The 19493-nt window shown below is 43.1% G+C and overlaps 1 protein-coding gene across 1 annotated transcript in view; it reads right to left on the bottom strand.

Annotated features, from left to right (window-relative positions):
- ATR (ATR serine/threonine kinase) overlaps window positions 1-19493 on the bottom strand; it is a 455512-nt gene that overhangs the window by 53821 nt on the left and 382198 nt on the right. Inside the window, exons 41-42 of the mRNA XM_053711664.1 lie at window positions 5062-5262; window positions 4350-4493 (exon numbers count right to left, since the gene is read on the bottom strand). Of these exons, the coding sequence (XP_053567639.1) occupies window positions 4350-4493; window positions 5062-5262 (345 nt within the window). The remainder of the gene's footprint in view (window positions 1-4349; window positions 4494-5061; window positions 5263-19493) is intronic.

Here is a 19493-nt window from a genome sequence, read left to right as displayed (position 1 = left end):
AGAGCCTCAAAAACGGTCAAACCGCTCAAGTCGGTGGTAAGAGGGCGCGGAGCCCTCCAACCCTCCACTACGTGGAGGAGGAAATTCTACGGTCCGATAATACCAGACGCAAGAGAGAGTGACGCAGCGGAAAACACCACTGACCCAGTCATCCAGATTGAAGGCTATAAGGACTGAGACAATCCTTCCTGCCTCACAGAGCCACAGGTCCTCTAGAATGCTTAGTCAAAACCTGTAAAACAAATGATAACATAAGCACTCCGCGCCTCAACCGGACCAGCCAAGCAGAACAGAGCCACGTGTCTGAACAGCCACAAGACAGAACTGAACCCAACAGGACCAGCCTGCAACTAGGGTCCTAACCGTCAAGCTGCATAAATCCTCCCTCAGAGGGGAAGAAGGGAAAACAGACAAACATAGGACTAACATGTCCACAAAAAACTTCTGCAGAAGTAACAGAGAGTATCGATCCCAGAAGATACCCAAAGGAAACAAATAAACAAAATAAAAGACATCCTATTCGGATAAAAATAAACCCGTAGGGAACGCCCAGGAAGAAAACAGGCCTACCCGCAGGACCAGCCTAATCTTCAAAAAAACTGAGAAGGATCTCAATAAAGAACAGTCAGGAAATGACATCATCCCCACATGTCTAAAGAGGTGCACCATTCGACTGAAAATGGAAGACGGAACCTAATCACGCCCGGTCAGAAGGTGAACCGTACAGTTCAAAAAGAAAAAGTGCGCCCAACCATAAGGTCGCGTCACTTCCAAAGGCCTTTATGTTCCGGCCATGAGCCCAGTTAACACTACACATAAGCAGATTGAATCACATAACAAACATGATTTAAAAAAACCCTGTTCAATAACCCCCCTCAGGAGATATTAACCCTTGATTCCAAGATACGAAAAGGAGACTCACTGAAACCCTTATGTTAAGTTAATCCCGCAAGGTGGTAGCCTCTGGTGAAATCATCTGTATTACAGTACATTCACGAAGAAAGTAAAATGAAACAATCTTACCGGTTCGACAACGCTGATTGCTTGAGGAGCTGTAAACATGAGTCGGGATGGTTTCGCAGAAAGACTCTCCCTGCATCTCCGGACTCTAACTTTCATCCAAGCCCTCACTGAGAGACTGACAGGATTACTTAAAACTCCTGTCCTATGTCGAAGAGTACTACCCTCCATAAGAGACAAATTAAATTCTGACACTTCTCTGCCAACCTCCTGGGACGAAAGGTAAAGAATGACTGGGGGATGAGGGAAGTAGGAGGAGTATTTAAGCCTTTGGCTGGGGTGTCTTTGCCTCCTCCTGGTGGCCAGGTTCTTACTTCCCAAAAGTAATGAATGTAGCTGTGGACTCTTTCCCTTTAAGAAGAAAATCTGCACTATATCTTCATAACTTATTTTGTCCCCCTTTCCTGTAATTCCATTCTGAAATTGTGAGCTTTTCACTTCCTGTTAGAAATGGAAGTACAGAACACTGTTATATTCCACACAGCCATTGGTCCCACACTCTAGTGAGCTATTTATAACTGTCCCTAATTGTCCAGAGCAGAGAAAATAACCTAAGTTACAACATGGCAGCTCACATTGTTTTAGAGACACTAAAAACTTTTTGTCAATATTTAAACAACTAATAAAACTTTAAAAATGCACCTACATGATAGTCTCAGACTAATCTTTGGATGCATCATTCTAGCTTGCATTTATTTAGTGTTTAATGTCCCTTTAATACATGTCTTGCAGCAGTTTGGCAAGCTACAAATAACCATTTCAAACATATAACAGAAGTATTATTAAGTGAAAATTAGTTCTCCTTTAACAGGTTTCCCATTGTCTTACACTTTATTTGAGATACAAGAGAAGGGAAATTGTCCATTGATCTTATAACTCTCTACATTGTTCTAACTGTTGGTATTTAGCTCAGTTTTAGATGAAAGAGAAAAAAAAAATTTTTGGTAGAAAATTCAAGAAATACTACAGATATATTCAAGAAGCATCCCAGATTGATGTCTTGATTGGATTCAAACCTGGAATTTGTGGCAATATCCTACAATGTTACTCTATCAACTTTGGTCAAACTATATATTTTCTTAATTAGTTTGCAAATTTCAACCATATCCTAAAAACAAATCCTGAACTCTGTAGCAACCTAAGGGTTGCAGGTTCAATCCCCGGCGAGGTCCACTCAGCCCTTCATCCTTCCGAGGTCGAGAAAATGAGCAGCGCCTTGAGACCCTTACGGGTGATTAGCCACGCTTTACAAGTACCCAATACATACATACACAGGCATTGATTAGTAGGTTTGCTCTGTGCACAGTCTGTACCTATCAATCAGCACTCATGTAAGTTCAGAGATTGGTAGCAGGTGCATGCATGTGGTGCCAATATCAGCATTTAAAAAACAACCCTACTGTACAAGCAATCATCATGTCACTGTTAAAGGGACAGTCAACATTAAACTTTCATGAGTCAGATAGGGCATGCAATTTACTTTTGTCATCAAATTTGCTTTGTTCTCTTGGTATTCTTTGTTGAAAGCTAAACCTATGTAGGCTCATATGCTAATTTCTAAGTTCTTGAATGACGCCTCATATCGCACTGCAATTTGACAGTTTTTAACAGCTGGACAGCACTAGTTCATGTGTGCCTTATAAATAATATTGTGTTCACTGCAGTGGAGTTATTTATGATTCAGTTCTGATTGGTTAAAATGCAAGTCTGTCAAAAGAACTGAGATAAGGGGGCAGTCTACAAAAGCTTAGATCAGTGCTTTCCAAACTGTGTGTCGGGACACACTAGTGTGTCGGTAGCAGTGTGTAGGTGTGTCCCTGCTTCAGCACAAATTTTTTTAAATTTTATTTTAATTTTTTTTTGGGGGGGTTTCTGACTTTCCGCCTGCCTGCTACGCATATCACATGGTTGACACGTGATAGATACCTAGGAGGTCACAGATGATCTTAACCTATTGGCGCAGCTCAGTGGGAACTGAAACTATTCCCATTGGCGGCTTTGGCGGCACATTGGCTCCTGACTGCACGTGTAGTCTCCTTAATTGGCTCGTGACTGCATGTGTAGTCAGTGAGTGGGACAGCAGTGTGTTTGAAGCGTGGGCAGTAGTCAATCGGACTCACCGAGCTCTGAGGGCGGCAGCTTAAACGCTGAGCTGAAGTCAGAAGTCATTGGGGTTTTTTTTTTTGCAGCTAGATCCCAGTAGTGCATTGCTGCTCCTGCTCTTGATATATGGATAGGAAGGGGAAGCGTAAAAGTACTTGATGATGAAATGCGAGTGTCTTTATCTAATATTCCACCAAATATTCAGAAATTGTGTTCATCCCATCAACCTCATACATCCCATTAAAATAGTAAGTAGAATTTTTTTTAATTCTTGCACATACATACATACTGTTACTTGTAAATACATTTAGTTATTATACCATTTATGTATGTGTCCGTATCTCTTAAAACAAGATAGTTTAAAATCCTGTTTGCCAGTACAACTGAATTACTTTGTCGCAAAATTATGTAGGTCTAAAAAGTGTGTCGCCAACATGAAAAGTTTGGAAAGCTCTGGCTTAGATACAAGGTAATCTGAAAGGTAAAAAGTGTTTTAATAGAACAGTGTAGATTATGCAAAACTTGAGAATGGGTAATGAGATAAGGGATCTATCTTTTTAAAAACTAGACATTTTCAAGTAGACTGTCCCTTTAAAGTTACATAAATTCATATTAGAATCTTTCCTTTGATAAATAAAAGACTCCATAAAAGAGGTTAGACTGTTTATGATCAATGAGAAAATAGTCAACAGCAGAAATATAAAAAAAACAACTTCAAAAATTAATTACGAAAACTATAAAAAAAAATTAATGAATTTCACAAGAAGTGATTAGTGACTTCACAAAACATAATAGGTTTAAAGGGGCACTAAAGTCAAAATTAAACTTAAATGGACTGAATAGATCAAGACATTGTAAACCGCTTTCCAATTTACTTCTATTATAAATTTTGCTTAGTTCTCTTGGATTCCTTTTTTTAAAGAGTAATCCTAGGTGAGCTCAAGAGTGTGCACACATCTAGCAGTACCGTTTACAACAATGTTTGTAGTAATGTTATATATAGTTGCAAACATTGCTGCAATACAGTACTAAAGACATGTGCACACACTTCTATCAGCCTACCAAGGTGTACTCTTCAACAAAGGATACCAACAGAACAAAAGCAAATGTGATAATAAAATAAATGGAAAAGTTGTTTAAAATGGCATAGTCTATCTGAATCATGAGCCTTTACTTTTGACTTCACTGTCCCTCTCAAATAGTCACAATAAATGCATCATACTTGCCTTGTTGATCAAAGAGTTGAACTCCATAAGTCGACAGTCTTTTCTCAGATCATCTTTTGGTTTGCACATCATAATATAGGACTTCCCATCTGACCCTTTCAATGAAATCTTCTTAGGTTTTTGAAGAGAAGGTAGAATCTCGACCTGTATTGATGCATGATTATCAGTAATTTGTAGAGCGCCAACAGATTCCGCAGCGCTAAAAACATGGGTCTAATATGCAAGGTAACAATTATGGGAGACAAAGGGATAGAGGGCTGCCAAGAGTTGTAAATCAGCTCTCATGAAGGTGATCTACAAAATAGCTAGGCTCCTAAGCTTACACGCTAAGGGGGATCAAGGGGATAACTAAAGGAGGAACTAAGATAAGAAAATGTTAGTGTATATTGTATGAATCCCTGACCAGTAGAGTATTTAGGGAGTATTTAGAAAACTAGGGCAGAGTCTTGTGGATTGAGGCAATGTATTATTTTTGTTCTCCAGATTGTTTTAAAACAAAGCCTCTGGGGAAAATTATAAACAATATAACAATATAACTCAATATTTTTATGCCTCAAGGCCTTTAAAATATACTATTTATTTACAATACTGTGTTTTTAAAGTACATAAATCTTTAATAAATAGCATGACATAAAAGGCTATTTTTTCATGTTCATTATTTATGATTCATCAAGATTATTACACTGAGTTTTCTTGATTTTCAGAGTCTCACCGTCTCATCAAAACCAGCTATATATGCCCAGTGCCCTGGGAAGGGGTCATGATCAGCGTGTGTTCCTGAAGTAGATGGAAGCGTAGGGATCATCACGGACTGTAAAGGAATAAGGATCTCACTGAAGGTGGGCTCTTCCACTAGTCTCTTGAGCATTTTGAAGTGAACGCTCATGCAGAGAGTGCTATTATTTCCATCCACCTAACAGACAGATGTTATAGATATTTAGCATTGCACTAATAAACGTTTAATATGTTAACACATTTTATAGGTGACTGTTCTGTTTTTTCGTAATAAATACATTATCATTTACAAATTAGACATTCCTTTTAGGTACATTATACTAAAAAATGTCAATCATGCATATGAAAGAGCAGTATTTAAAGATCAAAAATATTTATTTTGCATCACAAAAACATATTTTATGCTTACAAGATAAATTCCTTTCCTTCCTGGCAGGGAGAGTCCACGACTTCATTACTTACTGTGGGGAAATACAACACCTGGCCACCAGGAGGAGGCAAAGACATCCCAGCCAAAGGCTTAAATATCCCTCCCACTTCTCCTATACCCCAGTCATTCTGCCGAGGGAACAAGGAAAATTAGGAGAAACATCACGGTATAAAGGTGCCAGAAGAAATAATATAAAAAAGGAGCCGCCCAACAAAAATAAATTACGAGCGGGGTCGTGGACTTTCTCTGCCAGGAAGGAAAGGAATTTATCTGGTAAGCATAACTTATGTTTTCCTTCCATAAGGCAGGGAAAGTCCACGACTTCATTCCTTACTGTTGGGAAAACTATACCCAAGCTCCAGAGGACACTAATTAAATAACTGGAGGAAACAAAATAAGAGGCGGGCCCTATTCTGAGGGCATCACAGCCTGCAAAACCTTTCTCCCAAAAACTGCTTCAGCCGAAGCAAACACATCAAACTTGTAAAATTTAGAAAAGGTGTGTAAGGAGGACCAGGTAGCCGCCTTACAAAACTGATCCATAGAGGCTTTGTTCTTAAAAGCCCAGGAGGAAGCCACTGCTCTAGTGGAATGAGCCGTTATCCTCTCAGGAGGCTGTCGCCCGCTAAGTGGATGACACTCCTCAACCAGAAAGATAGGGAAGTCGGAGTAGCCTTCTGCCCCTTACGCTTCCCTATATAGATGACAAAGAAGATTGTCTGAATTCCTTAGTAGCATGAAGATAGAACTTCAAGGCAAAAACCACATCTAGATTGTGAAGAAAGCGTTTCTTCGCTGAAGAAGGATTAGGACACAAAGAAGGAACAACAATTTCTTGATTAATGTTACAATCCGACACCACCTCAGGGAGGAACCCTAATTTAGTACGTGAAACCGCCTTATCAGCATGGAAAACAAGATAAGTGGGGGGGGGGGGGGGGGGCAACATTGCAAGGCAGAAATCTCAGAAACTCTGCGCGCAGAGGCAATACCCAACAAAAAAAGAACCTTCCAAGATAACAATTTAATATCAACAGTATGCATGGGCTCAAACGGAGCCTGCTGCAAAACACTAAGAACAAGATTGAGGCTTCAAGGCGGAGACCCAGATCTAAACACAGATCTGATCCTAGTCAGAGCCTTAACAAAGGACTGCACATCTGGAAGCTAAGCCAATTTCTTGTGTAGTAACACCTTCAGGGACGATATCTGTCACTTCAGAGAACTAACAGACCCTTCTCCAGTTCATCCTGGAGAAAAGATAAAATTCTGGCAACCTTAACCTTATGCCAGGAAAAACCACACTCTTCACACCAGTACAAGTATGATCTCCATACGACAAGTAACTGGCTTACGAGCTTGAACCAGAGTGTCGATAACATTCTCAGAAAACCCTCTCTTGGCTAAGACTAAGCGCTCAATCTCCACACAGTCAGCCTCAGAGAATCTAGATTTTAATGAACGAAGGGACCCTGTATCAGCAGATCTCTGCGACAAGGTAACCTCCACTGAGGAGATGAGGACATCCCACCAGATCAGCAAACCACGTCCTTCGCAGCCACGATGGAGCAATCAGAATCACCGATGCTCACTCCTGCTTGATGCAAGTCACCACACCAGGGAGAAGCGGTAATGGAGGAAAAAGATATACGAGTCTGAACCTCCATGGTACTGATAGGGCATCTATCAGTTCCGCCTCAGGATCCCTCGACCCGTACCTGGGTAGCTTGGTATTGAGGCGGGATGCCATGAGATCTATCTCCGGCATCCCCCACTCGTTGCATATCTCTGAAAACACCTCAGGGTGGAGAGACCATTCCCCTGGGTGAAAGGATTGCCTGCGGAGGAAGTCCGCTTCCCAGTTGTCCACACCCGAAATGTGGATCACTGACAGCGTACATCTGTGAGTCTCCGCTCACTCTAGTATCTGAGATACTGCTCTCATTGCCAAGGGACTTCTCGTTTCCCCTGATGGTTGATGTAGGCAACCGAGGTTATATTGTCAGATTGGAATCTGATAAACTGGGACGAACCCAGAAGGGGCCAAGCCTTGAAGGCATTGAAGATTGCCCGGAGTTCTAATATATTGATCGGAAGGGAGGACTCCTACTGAGTCCACAGACCAGAAAGGCTTGCGTCTGTAGTCACAATCTCCCAGGACGGTCTCAAGAAGCACGTGCCTTGGGACAGATGATCTGGACAGAACCACCAAGAGAGCGAGTCTCTCGACAGCTTGTCCAGCACAATCTGTTGAGACAGATCTGAATGGTCGCCGTTCCATTGTCTCAGCATGCATATTTGTAAGTGTCTGAGATGGAATCTGGCAAAGGGAATGATGTGCTTACAGGACACCATGAGTCCGATCACCTCCATCTGAAAAAAGAGACAGTTTTCCCCTACTCGATCAAATCCCGGATCAGGGGCCGCCCATTCATGCCGATTTGATCTCGGTAGGCTTCTTAGTCTGTTTGGACTTATGACAGGACTGAGCCGGCTTCCAAGAACTCTTGGGCTGCTCGGACTTATATGAGGATTGCTGTCGTTATGATTTTTCAGAACAAAAGGAATGAAAATTAGACAATACCTATTCTTCTAATCCTGTGGTAGGAAGGCACCCTTCCCTCCGGTACCCGTAGAAATAATGGAGTCCAGCCATGGACCGAATAAAATCTTCCCCTTGAAAGGAAGAGAAAGGAGTCTGGATTTAGAAGTCATATCCGCAGACCAAGACTTCAACCAGAGAGCCTGGCGAGCTAGGACCGTAAAGCCAGAAGCCTTTGCCTTTAGGCGAATAATCTGCATATTCGCGTCACAGATGAGTTAGCAATTCTTAGAGCTTTAATTATCTCCTGAATCTCCTGAATATCCTCGAGGGGAGTCTCCACCTCAATGATCTCCGACAGAGTCGCACCAGTAGGTAGCTGCTCCAGCAATCGCAGCTACATCTGCCGCCGTTTGAAATATAAACCCCATATGTTGAAAAATCTTCCTCAGAAAAGTCATTTTCTTATCCATATGCTCTCTAAAAGAAGAACTATTCTCCAGAGGGATAGTAGTATGCTTAGCCAGCGTAGAAATAGCGTCATCCACCTTAGGGATATAGCCCCACAAATCTAATTGAGATAGGGACCGGGAATAGTTTCTTAAAGGTAAACGAGGGGGAAAAGGAAGTTTCTATTCTTTTCCATTCGTTACTAATAATGTTCGCCATCTTAACTGGCACAGGAAAAGTCAGAGGGACCTTCCTGTCTTCATAAACTCTGTCTAATTTAGATATCTTAGGTTCCTCAGGAAGTTTAGCCTCTGGAACCTCTAGCGTAGATAGAACCTCCTTTAATAAAAAAAGCAGATGCTCAATTTTAAATCTAAAGGAGGGTTCTTCCGCTGAAGGAGGTTTAGAAACTGAAGTCTCAGACTCAGAAAGTTCACCCTCTGAAGCTACAGAGGTTAACTCATCCTCTGATAGCTGGGACATAGTAGCTAAATCCAACAAATATTTAGATGACTCAGGAGAACTATGTTTAACCTTTCTCTTATGTTTGCTAGAGGGAGGTAAGGCACTCAGGCCGCAGACACAGCCGATTGTAACTACGCAGTAAAGGCCACAGGAAAAAAAGCCCCCTCCAGATGGAGGATTAGTTTGGCCGCGGGGAACTGCATGTGCAGCGGTTAATGTAGAAATGGTAGTAATCTCTCTGGACACAGATTCCTGAGAGGTAGACGGCTCAGAGGGGCTAATAGCGCTATGAGTATTAGCAGGCATGTCTCCCTTCTTAGACTTTAGAACAATGCTTAGGCAAATGGAACAAAATTGATCAGGCGGGCAAACCACAGCCTTCTCACAATATTAACAGGAATTATTAATCAGTACAGAAGGAGCGAAACCTTCTAATGTAGTATCAGATTCCTCCATAGCTAAGATATATTCACAGAAGGACAGATAAAAAAACATAATTTATGCTTACCTGATAAATTCCTTTCTCCTGTAGTGTAGTCAGTCCACGGGTCATCCATTACTTATGGAATATATCTCTTCCTAACAGGAAACTGCAAGAGAATTACCCAGCAGAGCTGCTATATAGCTCCTCCCCTCACCTATCATACTCAGTCATTCGACCAAAGCAGACGAGAAAGGAGGAACCATAGGGTACAGTGGTGACTGGAGTTTAATTAAAATTTAGACCTGCCGTAAAAACAGGGCGGGCCGTGGACTGACTACACTACAGGAGAAAGGAATTTATCAGGTAAGCATAAATTATGTTTTCTCCTGTTAAGTGTAGTCAGTCCACGGGTCATCCATTACTTATGGAATACCAATACCAAAGCTAAAGTACACGGATGAAGGGAGGGACAAGGCAGGAACATTAAACAGAAGGAACCCCTGCCTGAAGTACCTTTCTCCCAAAAATAGCCTCCGACGAAGCAAAAGTGTCAAATTTGTAAAATTTTGAAAAAGTGTGAAGCGAAGACCAAGTCGCAGCCTTGCAAATCTGTTCAACAGAGGCCTCATTTTTAAAGGCCCAGGTGAAAGCCACAGCTCTAGTAGAATGAGCTGTAATCCTTTCAGGAGGCTGCTGTCCAGCAGTCTCATAGGCTAAGCGTATTATGCTACGAAGCCAAAAAGAGAGAGAGGTAGCCGAAGCCTTTTGACCTCTCCTCTGTCCAGAGTAAACGACAAACAGGGAAGAAGTTTGACGAAAATCCTTAGTTGCCTGCAAATAGAATTTCAGGGCACGGACTACGTCCAGATTATGCAAAAGTCGTTCCTTCTTTGAAGAAGGGTTAGGACACAGAGATGGAACAACAATCTCTTGATTGATATTCCTGTTAGTAACTACCTTAGGTAAGAACCCAGGTTTAGTACGCAGGACTACCTTGTCTGAATGAAAAATCAGATAAGGAGAATCACAATGTAAGGCAGATAACTCAGAGACTCTTCGAGCCGAGGAAATAGCCATCAAAAACAGATCTTTCCAAGATAACAGCTTGATATCAATGGAATGAAGGGGTTCAAATGGAACGCCTTGAAGAACATTAAGAACTAAGTTTAAGCTCCACGGCGGAGCAACAGACTTAAACACAGGCTTAATCCTAGTTAAAGCCTGACAGAAAGCCTGAACGTCTGGAACTTCAGCCAGACGTTTGTGTAGAAGAATAGACAGAGCAGAAATCTGTCCCTTTAACGAACTAGTAGATAAGCCCTTTTCTAAACCCTCTTGTAGAAAGGACAATATCCTAGGAATCCTAACCTTACTCCATGAGTAACTCTTGGATTCGCACCAATGTAAATATTTACGCCATATCTTATGGTAAATTTTTCTGGTAACAGGCTTCCTAGCCTGTATTAAGGTATCAATAACCGACTCAGAGAAGCCACGCTTTGATAGAATCAAGCGTTCAATCTCCATGCAGTCAGCCTCAGAGAAATTAGATTTGGATGTTTGAAAGGACCCTGAATTAGAAGGTCCTGTCTCAGAGGCAGAGACCACGGTGGACAGGACGACATGTCCACTAGGTCTGCATACCAGGTCCTGCGTGGCCACGCAGGCGCTATCAGAATCACCGAAGCTCTCTCCTGTTTGATCTTGGCAATCAAACGAGGAAGCATCGGGAATGGTGGAAACACATAAGCCATGTTGAAGACCCAAGGGGCTGTCAGAGCATCTATCAGCACCGCTCCCGGGTCCCTGGACCTGGATCCGTAACAAGGAAGCTTGGCGTTCTGACGAGACGCCATGAGATCCAGATCTGGTTTGCCCCAACGACGAATCAGTTGAGCAAAGACCTCCGGATGAAGCTCCCACTCCCCCGGATGAAAAGTCTGGCGACTTAGAAAATCCGCCTCCCAGTTCTCCACGCCTGGGATGTAGATCGCTGACAGGTGGCAAGAGTGAGACTCTGCCCAGCGAATTATCTTTGAGACTTCCAACATCGCTAGGGAACTTCTGGTTCCCCCTTGATGTTTGATGTAAGCCACAGTCGTGATGTTGTCCGACTGAAATCTGATGAACCTCAGAGTTGCTAACTGAGGCCAAGCTAGGAGAGCATTGAATATTGCTCTTAACTCCAGAATATTTATTGGGAGGAGTTTCTCCTCCTGAGTCCATAATCCCTGAGCTTTCAGGGAATTCCAGACTGCTCCCCAGCCTAGAAGGCTGGCGTCTGTTGTTACAATCGTCCAATCTGGCCTGCGAAAGGTCATCCCCTTGGACAGATGTGGCCGAGAAAGCCACCATAGAAGAGAATCTCTGGTCTCTTGATCCAGATTTAGTAGGGGGGGACAAATCTGAGTAATCCCCGTTCCACTGACTTAGCATGCACAATTGCAGTGGTCTGAGATGCAGGCGCGCAAATTGTACTATGTCCATTGCCGCTACCATTAAGCCGATTACTTCCATGCACTGAGCTACTGACGGGTGTGTAATGGAGTGAAGGACACGGCAAGCATTTAGAAGTTTTAATAACCTGGCCTCTGTCAGGTAAATTTTCATCTCTACAGAATCTATAAGAGTCCCTAGAAAGGGAACTCTTGTAAGTGGTAATAGAGAACTCTTTTCCACGTTCACCTTCCACCCATGCGACCTCAGAAATGCCAGAACTATCTCTGTATGAGACTTGGCAGTTTGAAAACTTGACGCTTGTATCAGAATGTCGTCTAGGTACGGAGTCACCGCTATGCCTCGCGGTCTTAGTACCGCCAGAAGTGATCCTAGAATTTTTGTAAAGATTCTTGGAGCCGTAGCTAATCCGAAGGGAAGAGCTACAAACTGGTAATGCCTGTCTAGGAAGGCAAATCTCAGATACCGGTAATGGTCCTTGTGAATCGGTATGTGAAGGTAGGCATCCTTTAGATCCACTGTGGTCATGTACTGACCCTCTTGGATCATGGGAAGGATGGTTCGAATAGTTTCCATTTTGAATGATGGAACTCTTAGAAATTTGTTTAGGATTTTTAAGTCCAAGATTGGCCTGAAGGTTCCCTCTTTCTTGGGAACCACAAATAGGTTTGAATAGAATCCCTGCCCGTGTTCCGTCCGCGGAACTGGGTGGATTACCCCCATTAGTAAGAGGTCTTGTACACAGCGTAGAAACGCCTCTTTCTTTATTTGGTTTGCTGATAACCTTGAAAGATGAAATCTCCCCCGTGGAGGAGAAGTTTTGAAGTCCAGGAGATATCCCTGAGATATGATCTCCAACGCCCAGGGATCCTGGACATCTCTTGCCCAAGCCTGGGCGAAGAGAGAAAGTCTGCCCCCCACTAGATCCGTTTCCGGATAGGGGGCCCTCTCTTCATGCTGTTTTGGGGGCAGCAGCAGGTTTCTTGGCCTGCTTGCCCCTGTTCCACGACTGGTTAACTTTCCAGCCCTGTCTGTAACGAGCAACAGCTCCTTCCTGTTTTGGAGCGGAGGAAGTTGATGCTGCTCCTGCCTTGAAGTTACGAAAGGCACGAAAATTAGACTGTTTGGCCTTTGATTTGGCCCTGTCCTGAGGTAGAGCATGGCCCTTACCTCCCGTAATGTCAGCAATAATTTCTTTCAAGCCGGGCCCGAATAAGGTCTGCCCTTTGAAAGGAATATTAAGCAATTTAGATTTAGAAGTCACGTCAGCTGACCAGGATTTAAGCCATAGCGCTCTGCGCGCTTGGATGGCGAATCCGGAGTTCTTAGCCGTAAGTTTGGTTAAATGCACAACGGCATCAGAAACAAATGCGTTAGCTAGCTTAAGTGTCTTAAGCTTGTTGATTATTTCATCCAATGGAGCTGAGCGAATGGCCTCTTCCAGAGACTCAAACCAGAATGCTGCCGCAGCAGTGACAGGCGCAATGCATGCGAGGGGCTGTAAAATAAAACCTTGTTGAACAAACATTTTCTTAAGGTAACCCTCTAATTTTTTATCCATTGGATCTGAAAAGGCACAACTATCCTCCACTGGGATAGTGGTACGCTTAGCTAAAGTAGAAACTGCTCCCTCCACCTTAGGGACCGTCTGCCATAAGTCTCGTGTGGTGGCGTCAATAATACCTCCCCTAGCAATGTGCGGAGGTTCTCTAGCTTAAATTTAAAATTGGAAATATCTGAATCCAGTCTCCCTGGATCAGATCCGTGACCCACAGAATGAAGCTCTCCGTCCTCACGTTCTGCAAACTGTGACGCAGTATCTGACATGGCTCTCATCTCATCCGCGCGCTCTATCCTTAACCCAGAGCTATCACGCTTGCCTCTTAATTCTGGCAACTTAGATAATACTTCTGTCATAACAGTAGCCATGTCTTGCAAAGTGATTTGTAAGGGCCTCCCTGATGTACTTGGCGCCACAAAATCACGCACCTCCTGAGCGGGAGGCGAAGGTACTGACACGTGAGGAGAGTTAGTCGGCATAACTTCCCCCTCGTCGTCTGGTGATAATTTCTTTACATGTAAAGATTGACTTTTATTTAAAGTAGCATCAATGCAATTAGTACACAAATTTCTATTGGGCTCCACATTGGCCTTTAAACATAGTGAACAAAGAGATTCATCTGAGTCAGACATGTTTAAACAAACTAGCAATGAGACTAGCAAACTTGGAAATACTTTTCAAAATTAATTTACAAGCAATATAAAAAACGTTACTGTGCCTTTAAGAAGCACAGAAAAACTGACACAGTTGAAATAACAATGACCAAAATAGTTATAGCAACCAAATTTTCACAGTAAATGTATTAAGTTAGCAAAGGATTGCACCCACCAGCAAATGGATGATTAACCCCTTAGTACCCAAAAACGGATAACAATTATATAATTAACGTTATTCTCACAGTCAAATACACTGTCACAGGACTGCTGTGCCTGATTACATCCCTCAAAATGGATTTTTAAGACCCCTGAGCTCTCTAGAGACGATCTGGATCATGGAGGATGAAGTAGACAGATTGTGACTGAATTTTTACTGCGCAAAAAAGCGCTAAAATAGGCCCCTCCCACTCATATTACAACAGTGGGGAAGCTCAGAAACTGTTTCTATGCAGAAAACAAAAATGGCCATGTGGTAAAAATCATGCCCTAATAAGTTTTATCACCAAGTACCTCACAAAAACGATTAACAAGCCAGTAAACGTTTTAAACATACATTTGAAAGTTATGTATTATTATTAATAAGCCTGCTACCAGTCGTTTTTACTGCAGTTAAGGCTCATACATTATTTCAGTATTAACAGTATTTTCAGAGTCAATTCCATTCCTTAGAAAAATACATTCAGTGTACACACACACACACACACATCAGCCTGATACCAGTCGCTATCACTGCATTTAAGGCTGAACTTACCTTACAATGGTATCAGCAGTATTTTCTCAGTCAATTCCATTCCTCAGAAAATAAATTACTGCACATACCTCATTTGTTGCAGGGGAGCCCTGCATGCTATTCCCCTTCTCTGAAGTTACCTCACTCCTCAGATGAGAAACAGCCAGTGGATCTTAGTTACGTCTGCTAAGACCATAGAAAAAAACCCAGGCAGATTCTTCTTCTAATGCTGCCTGAGAATAAACAGCACACTCCGGTGCCATTTAAAAATAACAAACTTTTGATTGTAGAAATAAACTAAGTTAAAAAATACCACAGATCTCTCACAGCTTCCTTTTTAGTTAGGCTGCAAGAGAATGACTGAGTATGATAGGTGAGGGGAGGAGCTATATAGCAGCTCTGCTGGGTAATTCTCTTGCAGTTTCCTGTTAGGAAGAGATATATTCCATAAGTAATGGATGACCCGTGGACTGACTACACTTAACAGGAGAAAAGAACGCTTTTATTGCAAAAAAACCCCAGCACCTTTATAATCCCAATGGCTGGGGCACTCTCCACCTCCTAGACCCAGACAGCTAATAGTGAAAACGCTCTCCTTAGGAGTGATGTCCGCAGCATTATCGTAGGAAAAGAAAAAGACCGCACCCAGTCACATGGTGCGTAGGACAAGACTTCCCCTGCTATGAAAAAAGGTGCTAAGCTATTATGAGGAGCGCAACACTAAAAAACGAAAGTGAAACCTGTTTGTTCCAAGCCAAAAGCACACAGTCTATGAGCCCCAAAAAACCTAAATCTATGCTTAACCTGATAAATGTTTTTATTATTTATTTATAGATACAGTGAGTCCACAAAATCATCAATTACAGTTGGGAATATCACTCCTGGCCAGCAGGAGGCGGCAAAGAGCACCACAGCAAAGCTGTTAAGTATCACTTCCCTTCCCACCAACCCCAGTCATTCGACCAAAGGAAAAGGTGAGAAAGGAAACCACACAAGGTGTAGAGGTGCCTTAGGTTTAAATACAAAAACTGTCTCCAATAAAAATGGGAGGGCCGCAGACTCACCATATCTAGAAATAAATAAATTTATCAGGTAAGCATATATTTTGTTTTCTTTCTTAAGACACAGTGAGTCCACAGAATAATCAATTACTGTTGAGAATCAATACCCAAGCTAGAGGACACCGATGATTAGGGAGGGGCAAGACAGGTAACCTAAACAGAAGACACCACTACTTGCAAAACCTCTCACCCAAAGGAAGCCTCATCCGAAGCGAAAGTATCAAATTTATAAAATTTTGAAAAAGCGTGCAAAGAAGACCAAGTTGCTGCCTTGCAAATCTGCTCCTCAGAGGCCTCATTCTTGAAGGCCCATAAAGAAGAAACAGCCCTAGTGGAATGAGCTGTGATTCTCTCAGGAGGCTGCTGTCCAGCAGTCTCATACGCCAAACGAATATTACTTCTCAACCAGAGAGAAAGAGAAGTGGAAGTATCATTCTGACCTTTGCGTTTACCAGAAAAACAAACGCCGAAGACTGACGAAAGTCCTTAGTCGCCTGCAAATTTAAGAACATGCACCACATCTAGGTTGTGCAACAAACGTTCCTTATGAGAAGAAGGATTAGGACAGAGAGAAGGAACAACAATTTCCTGATTAATATTTCTATCCGAAATAACCTTAGGAAGAAAACCAAACTCTGTACGAAGAACTGGCTTATCTGCATGAAATATGAGATAAGGCGAATCGCACTGCAAAGCCAAGAGTTCAGAGACTCTCCTTGCAGAAGAGATAGCAGTAAGAAACAAAACCTTCCAAGATGACCACTTAATATCTATGGAATGCAATGGCTCAAACGGAGCCTGTTGCAAAACTTTAAGAACAAGGTTTAGACGCCAAGGTGGAGCAACAGATTTAAACACCGGCCTGATAAAAATATTGCACATCTGGCACATCCGCCAGACGCTTGTGCAGCAAAATAGATGGGGCAGAGATCTGACCTTTCAGAGTACTGAGAAGACAAACCCTTCTCCAGACCTTCCTGGAGAAAGGATAAAATTATTGGAATCCTGACTCTACTCCAAGAGTATCCCTTGGATTCACACCAATAAAGATATTTACACCATATCTTATGGTAAATCTTTCTAGTGACAGGCTTACGAGCCTGAATCATGGTTTCAATGACCGACTCAGAAAATCTGTGCTTGGATAAAATTAAGTGTTCAATCTCCAAGCAGTCAGCTTCAGAGAAACGAGATTTGGATGAAGAAAAGGACCCTTAAGCAGAAGGTCCTTCCTCAGAGGGAGTCTCCACGGTGGTAGAGGCGACATTTCCACTAGGTCTGCATACCAGATCCTGCGAGGCCACGCAGGAGCTATTAGAATCACAGACGCTCTCTCCTGCTTGATCCGAGCAAAAACTCGTGGAAGGAGAATAAACAGAGGGAGGAAACAGATATGCCACCCTGAAGTTCCAAGGAACTGCCAGAGCATCTATCAGAAGAGCCTGAGGATCTCTTGACCTCGAGCTGTACTTTGGGAGCTTGGCGTTCTGACGAGACGCCATCAGATCCAATTTCGGTAACCCCCATTTGGTTGTTAACTCGGAGAACACATTCGGATGGAGTTCCCACTCCCCGGGATGGAAAGTCTGTCTTCTCCTGGGATGTGGATGGCAGATAGACAGCAATTGTGGGCCTCCGCCCACTGAATGATTTTTACCACCTCCTTCATGGCTAAGGAACTCTGACTCCCCCCCTGAAGGTTGATGTAGGCCACCGAGGTTATGTTGTCCGACTGGAATCAGATAAAACGGGCTAGGGCTAACTGAGATCAAGGTATTGAAGAAGGCTCTCAACTCCAGAATGTTTATGGGGAGAGTCGATTCCTCCTGGGACCAGAGCCCCTGTGCCTTCAACGAGTCCCAGACCGCTCCCCAGCCCTTCAGGCTGGTGTCCGTGGTCACAATCACCCATGATGGTCTCTGAAAGCATGTGGTCTTGACACAGCCACAACGGCAGAGAGTCTCTTGTCGATTGATCCAGAACTATCCTCTGCAAAAGGTCTGCATAGTCCCCGTTCTATTTACTGAGCATGCATAACTGAAGCGCCCTCAAATGGAATCGAGTAAAGGGAACTATGTCCATGGAAGCCACAATCAGACCAATTACTTCCAAATATTGGGCCACTGATGGCCGTACAGCCGATTGCAGAGCTAGGCAAGAGGAAAGAATCTTGGCTCTTCTGACCTCGGTCAGAAAAATATTCATTGATAGGGAGAGTCTATAATGGTTCCTAAGATCACACTTGTAGCCGGAATAAGGGAACATTTTTCCAAATTTACCTTCCATCCGTGGGTACAAAGCAGGGACAACAGGATCTGTGTGTGAGATTCTGCTTGATGAAAGGATGGCGCCTGAACCAAAATAGGTGCCACTGCAATTCCCCTGGACCGGATTACTGCCAACAGAGCTCCCACAACCTTTGAGAAAATTCTGGGGGTTGGGGCTAGGCCAAACGGAAGCACTACAAATTAAAAGTGTTTGTCCAGATAAGCAAATCTCAGAAATTTGTGATGATCCCTGTGAATAGGAACATGTAGGTTCAGGTCTATGATTGTCATGAATTGACCCTGTTGAACCAGAGGCAGAATAGAGCAGAAGGACGGCACTCTGAGAAATTTGTTGAGGAATTTTAGATCTAGAATAGGTCTGAAAGTTCCCTCTTTTTGGGCACCACGAATAGGTTGAAATAGAACCCGAGACCCTGTTCCTGAATTGGGACTATCACTCCTAGGAGGAAAAGCTCCTGTACACATTTCAAGGAATGCCTCTTTTTTTACCTGGTCTACAGATAATCTTGAGAGGTGGAATCTGCCCCTGGAAGGGAAGGTCTTGAATTGTAACTTGTACCCGTGGGATACTATGTCCACTGCTCACGGGTCCGGAAAATCTTGCTCCTAAGCCTGGGAAAACAGAGAGTCTGTCCCCTACTTGATCCGCTCACGGATCGGGGGCAAACCCTTCAAGCTGACTTCTATTCAGCTCTACGCTTCTTAGATTGCTTCCCCTTGTTCCAAGACTGACAGGGCTTCAAAGAAGGCTTGGACTGATCCTGCTTGGTAGAGGAGGCAGAAGATTTACCTCTGAAGTTACGAAAGGAACGAAAATTACTCTGACGTCCTTTCGATTTGTTCTTCCTATCTTGAGGCAGAAAGGATCCTATACCACCCATGATATCAGAAATAATTTCTGGCAGACCCGGCCCAAACAAGGTCTTACCCTTGTAAGGAATCGCCAAAAGCTTAGATTTAGAAGAAACATCCACTGACCAAGATTTCAACCATAGCGCTCTACGTGCCAAAATTGCAAAACCAGATATTTGTAAAGAAGTGTCAGTAATAAAGGAATTGGCTAATTTGAGAGCCTTTATCCTATCCTGCATCTCTTCCAAAGGAGTCTCTGCTTGGAGGGACTCAGACAAGGCGTCAAACCAATAAGCTGCTGTACTTGTCACAGTAGCAATACACATCGCTGGTTGCCTCCAGCTTCTTGTCCATAGGGTCTTTGAAAGAGCAACTATCCTCAATGGGAATAGTAGTCCTCTTGGCCATTGTAGAAATCGCCCCTTCCACCTTGGGAACCGTCTGCCATGACTCCTTAATAGAGTCAGCCACCAGGAACATCTTCCTAAAAACT

The sequence above is a fragment of the Bombina bombina genome, chromosome 4, assembly GCF_027579735.1.
Source record: "Bombina bombina isolate aBomBom1 chromosome 4, aBomBom1.pri, whole genome shotgun sequence".
In the NCBI taxonomy this organism is placed as follows: Eukaryota; Metazoa; Chordata; class Amphibia; order Anura; family Bombinatoridae; genus Bombina; species Bombina bombina.
This window is presented reverse-complemented; position numbering and strand designations above follow the sequence as displayed.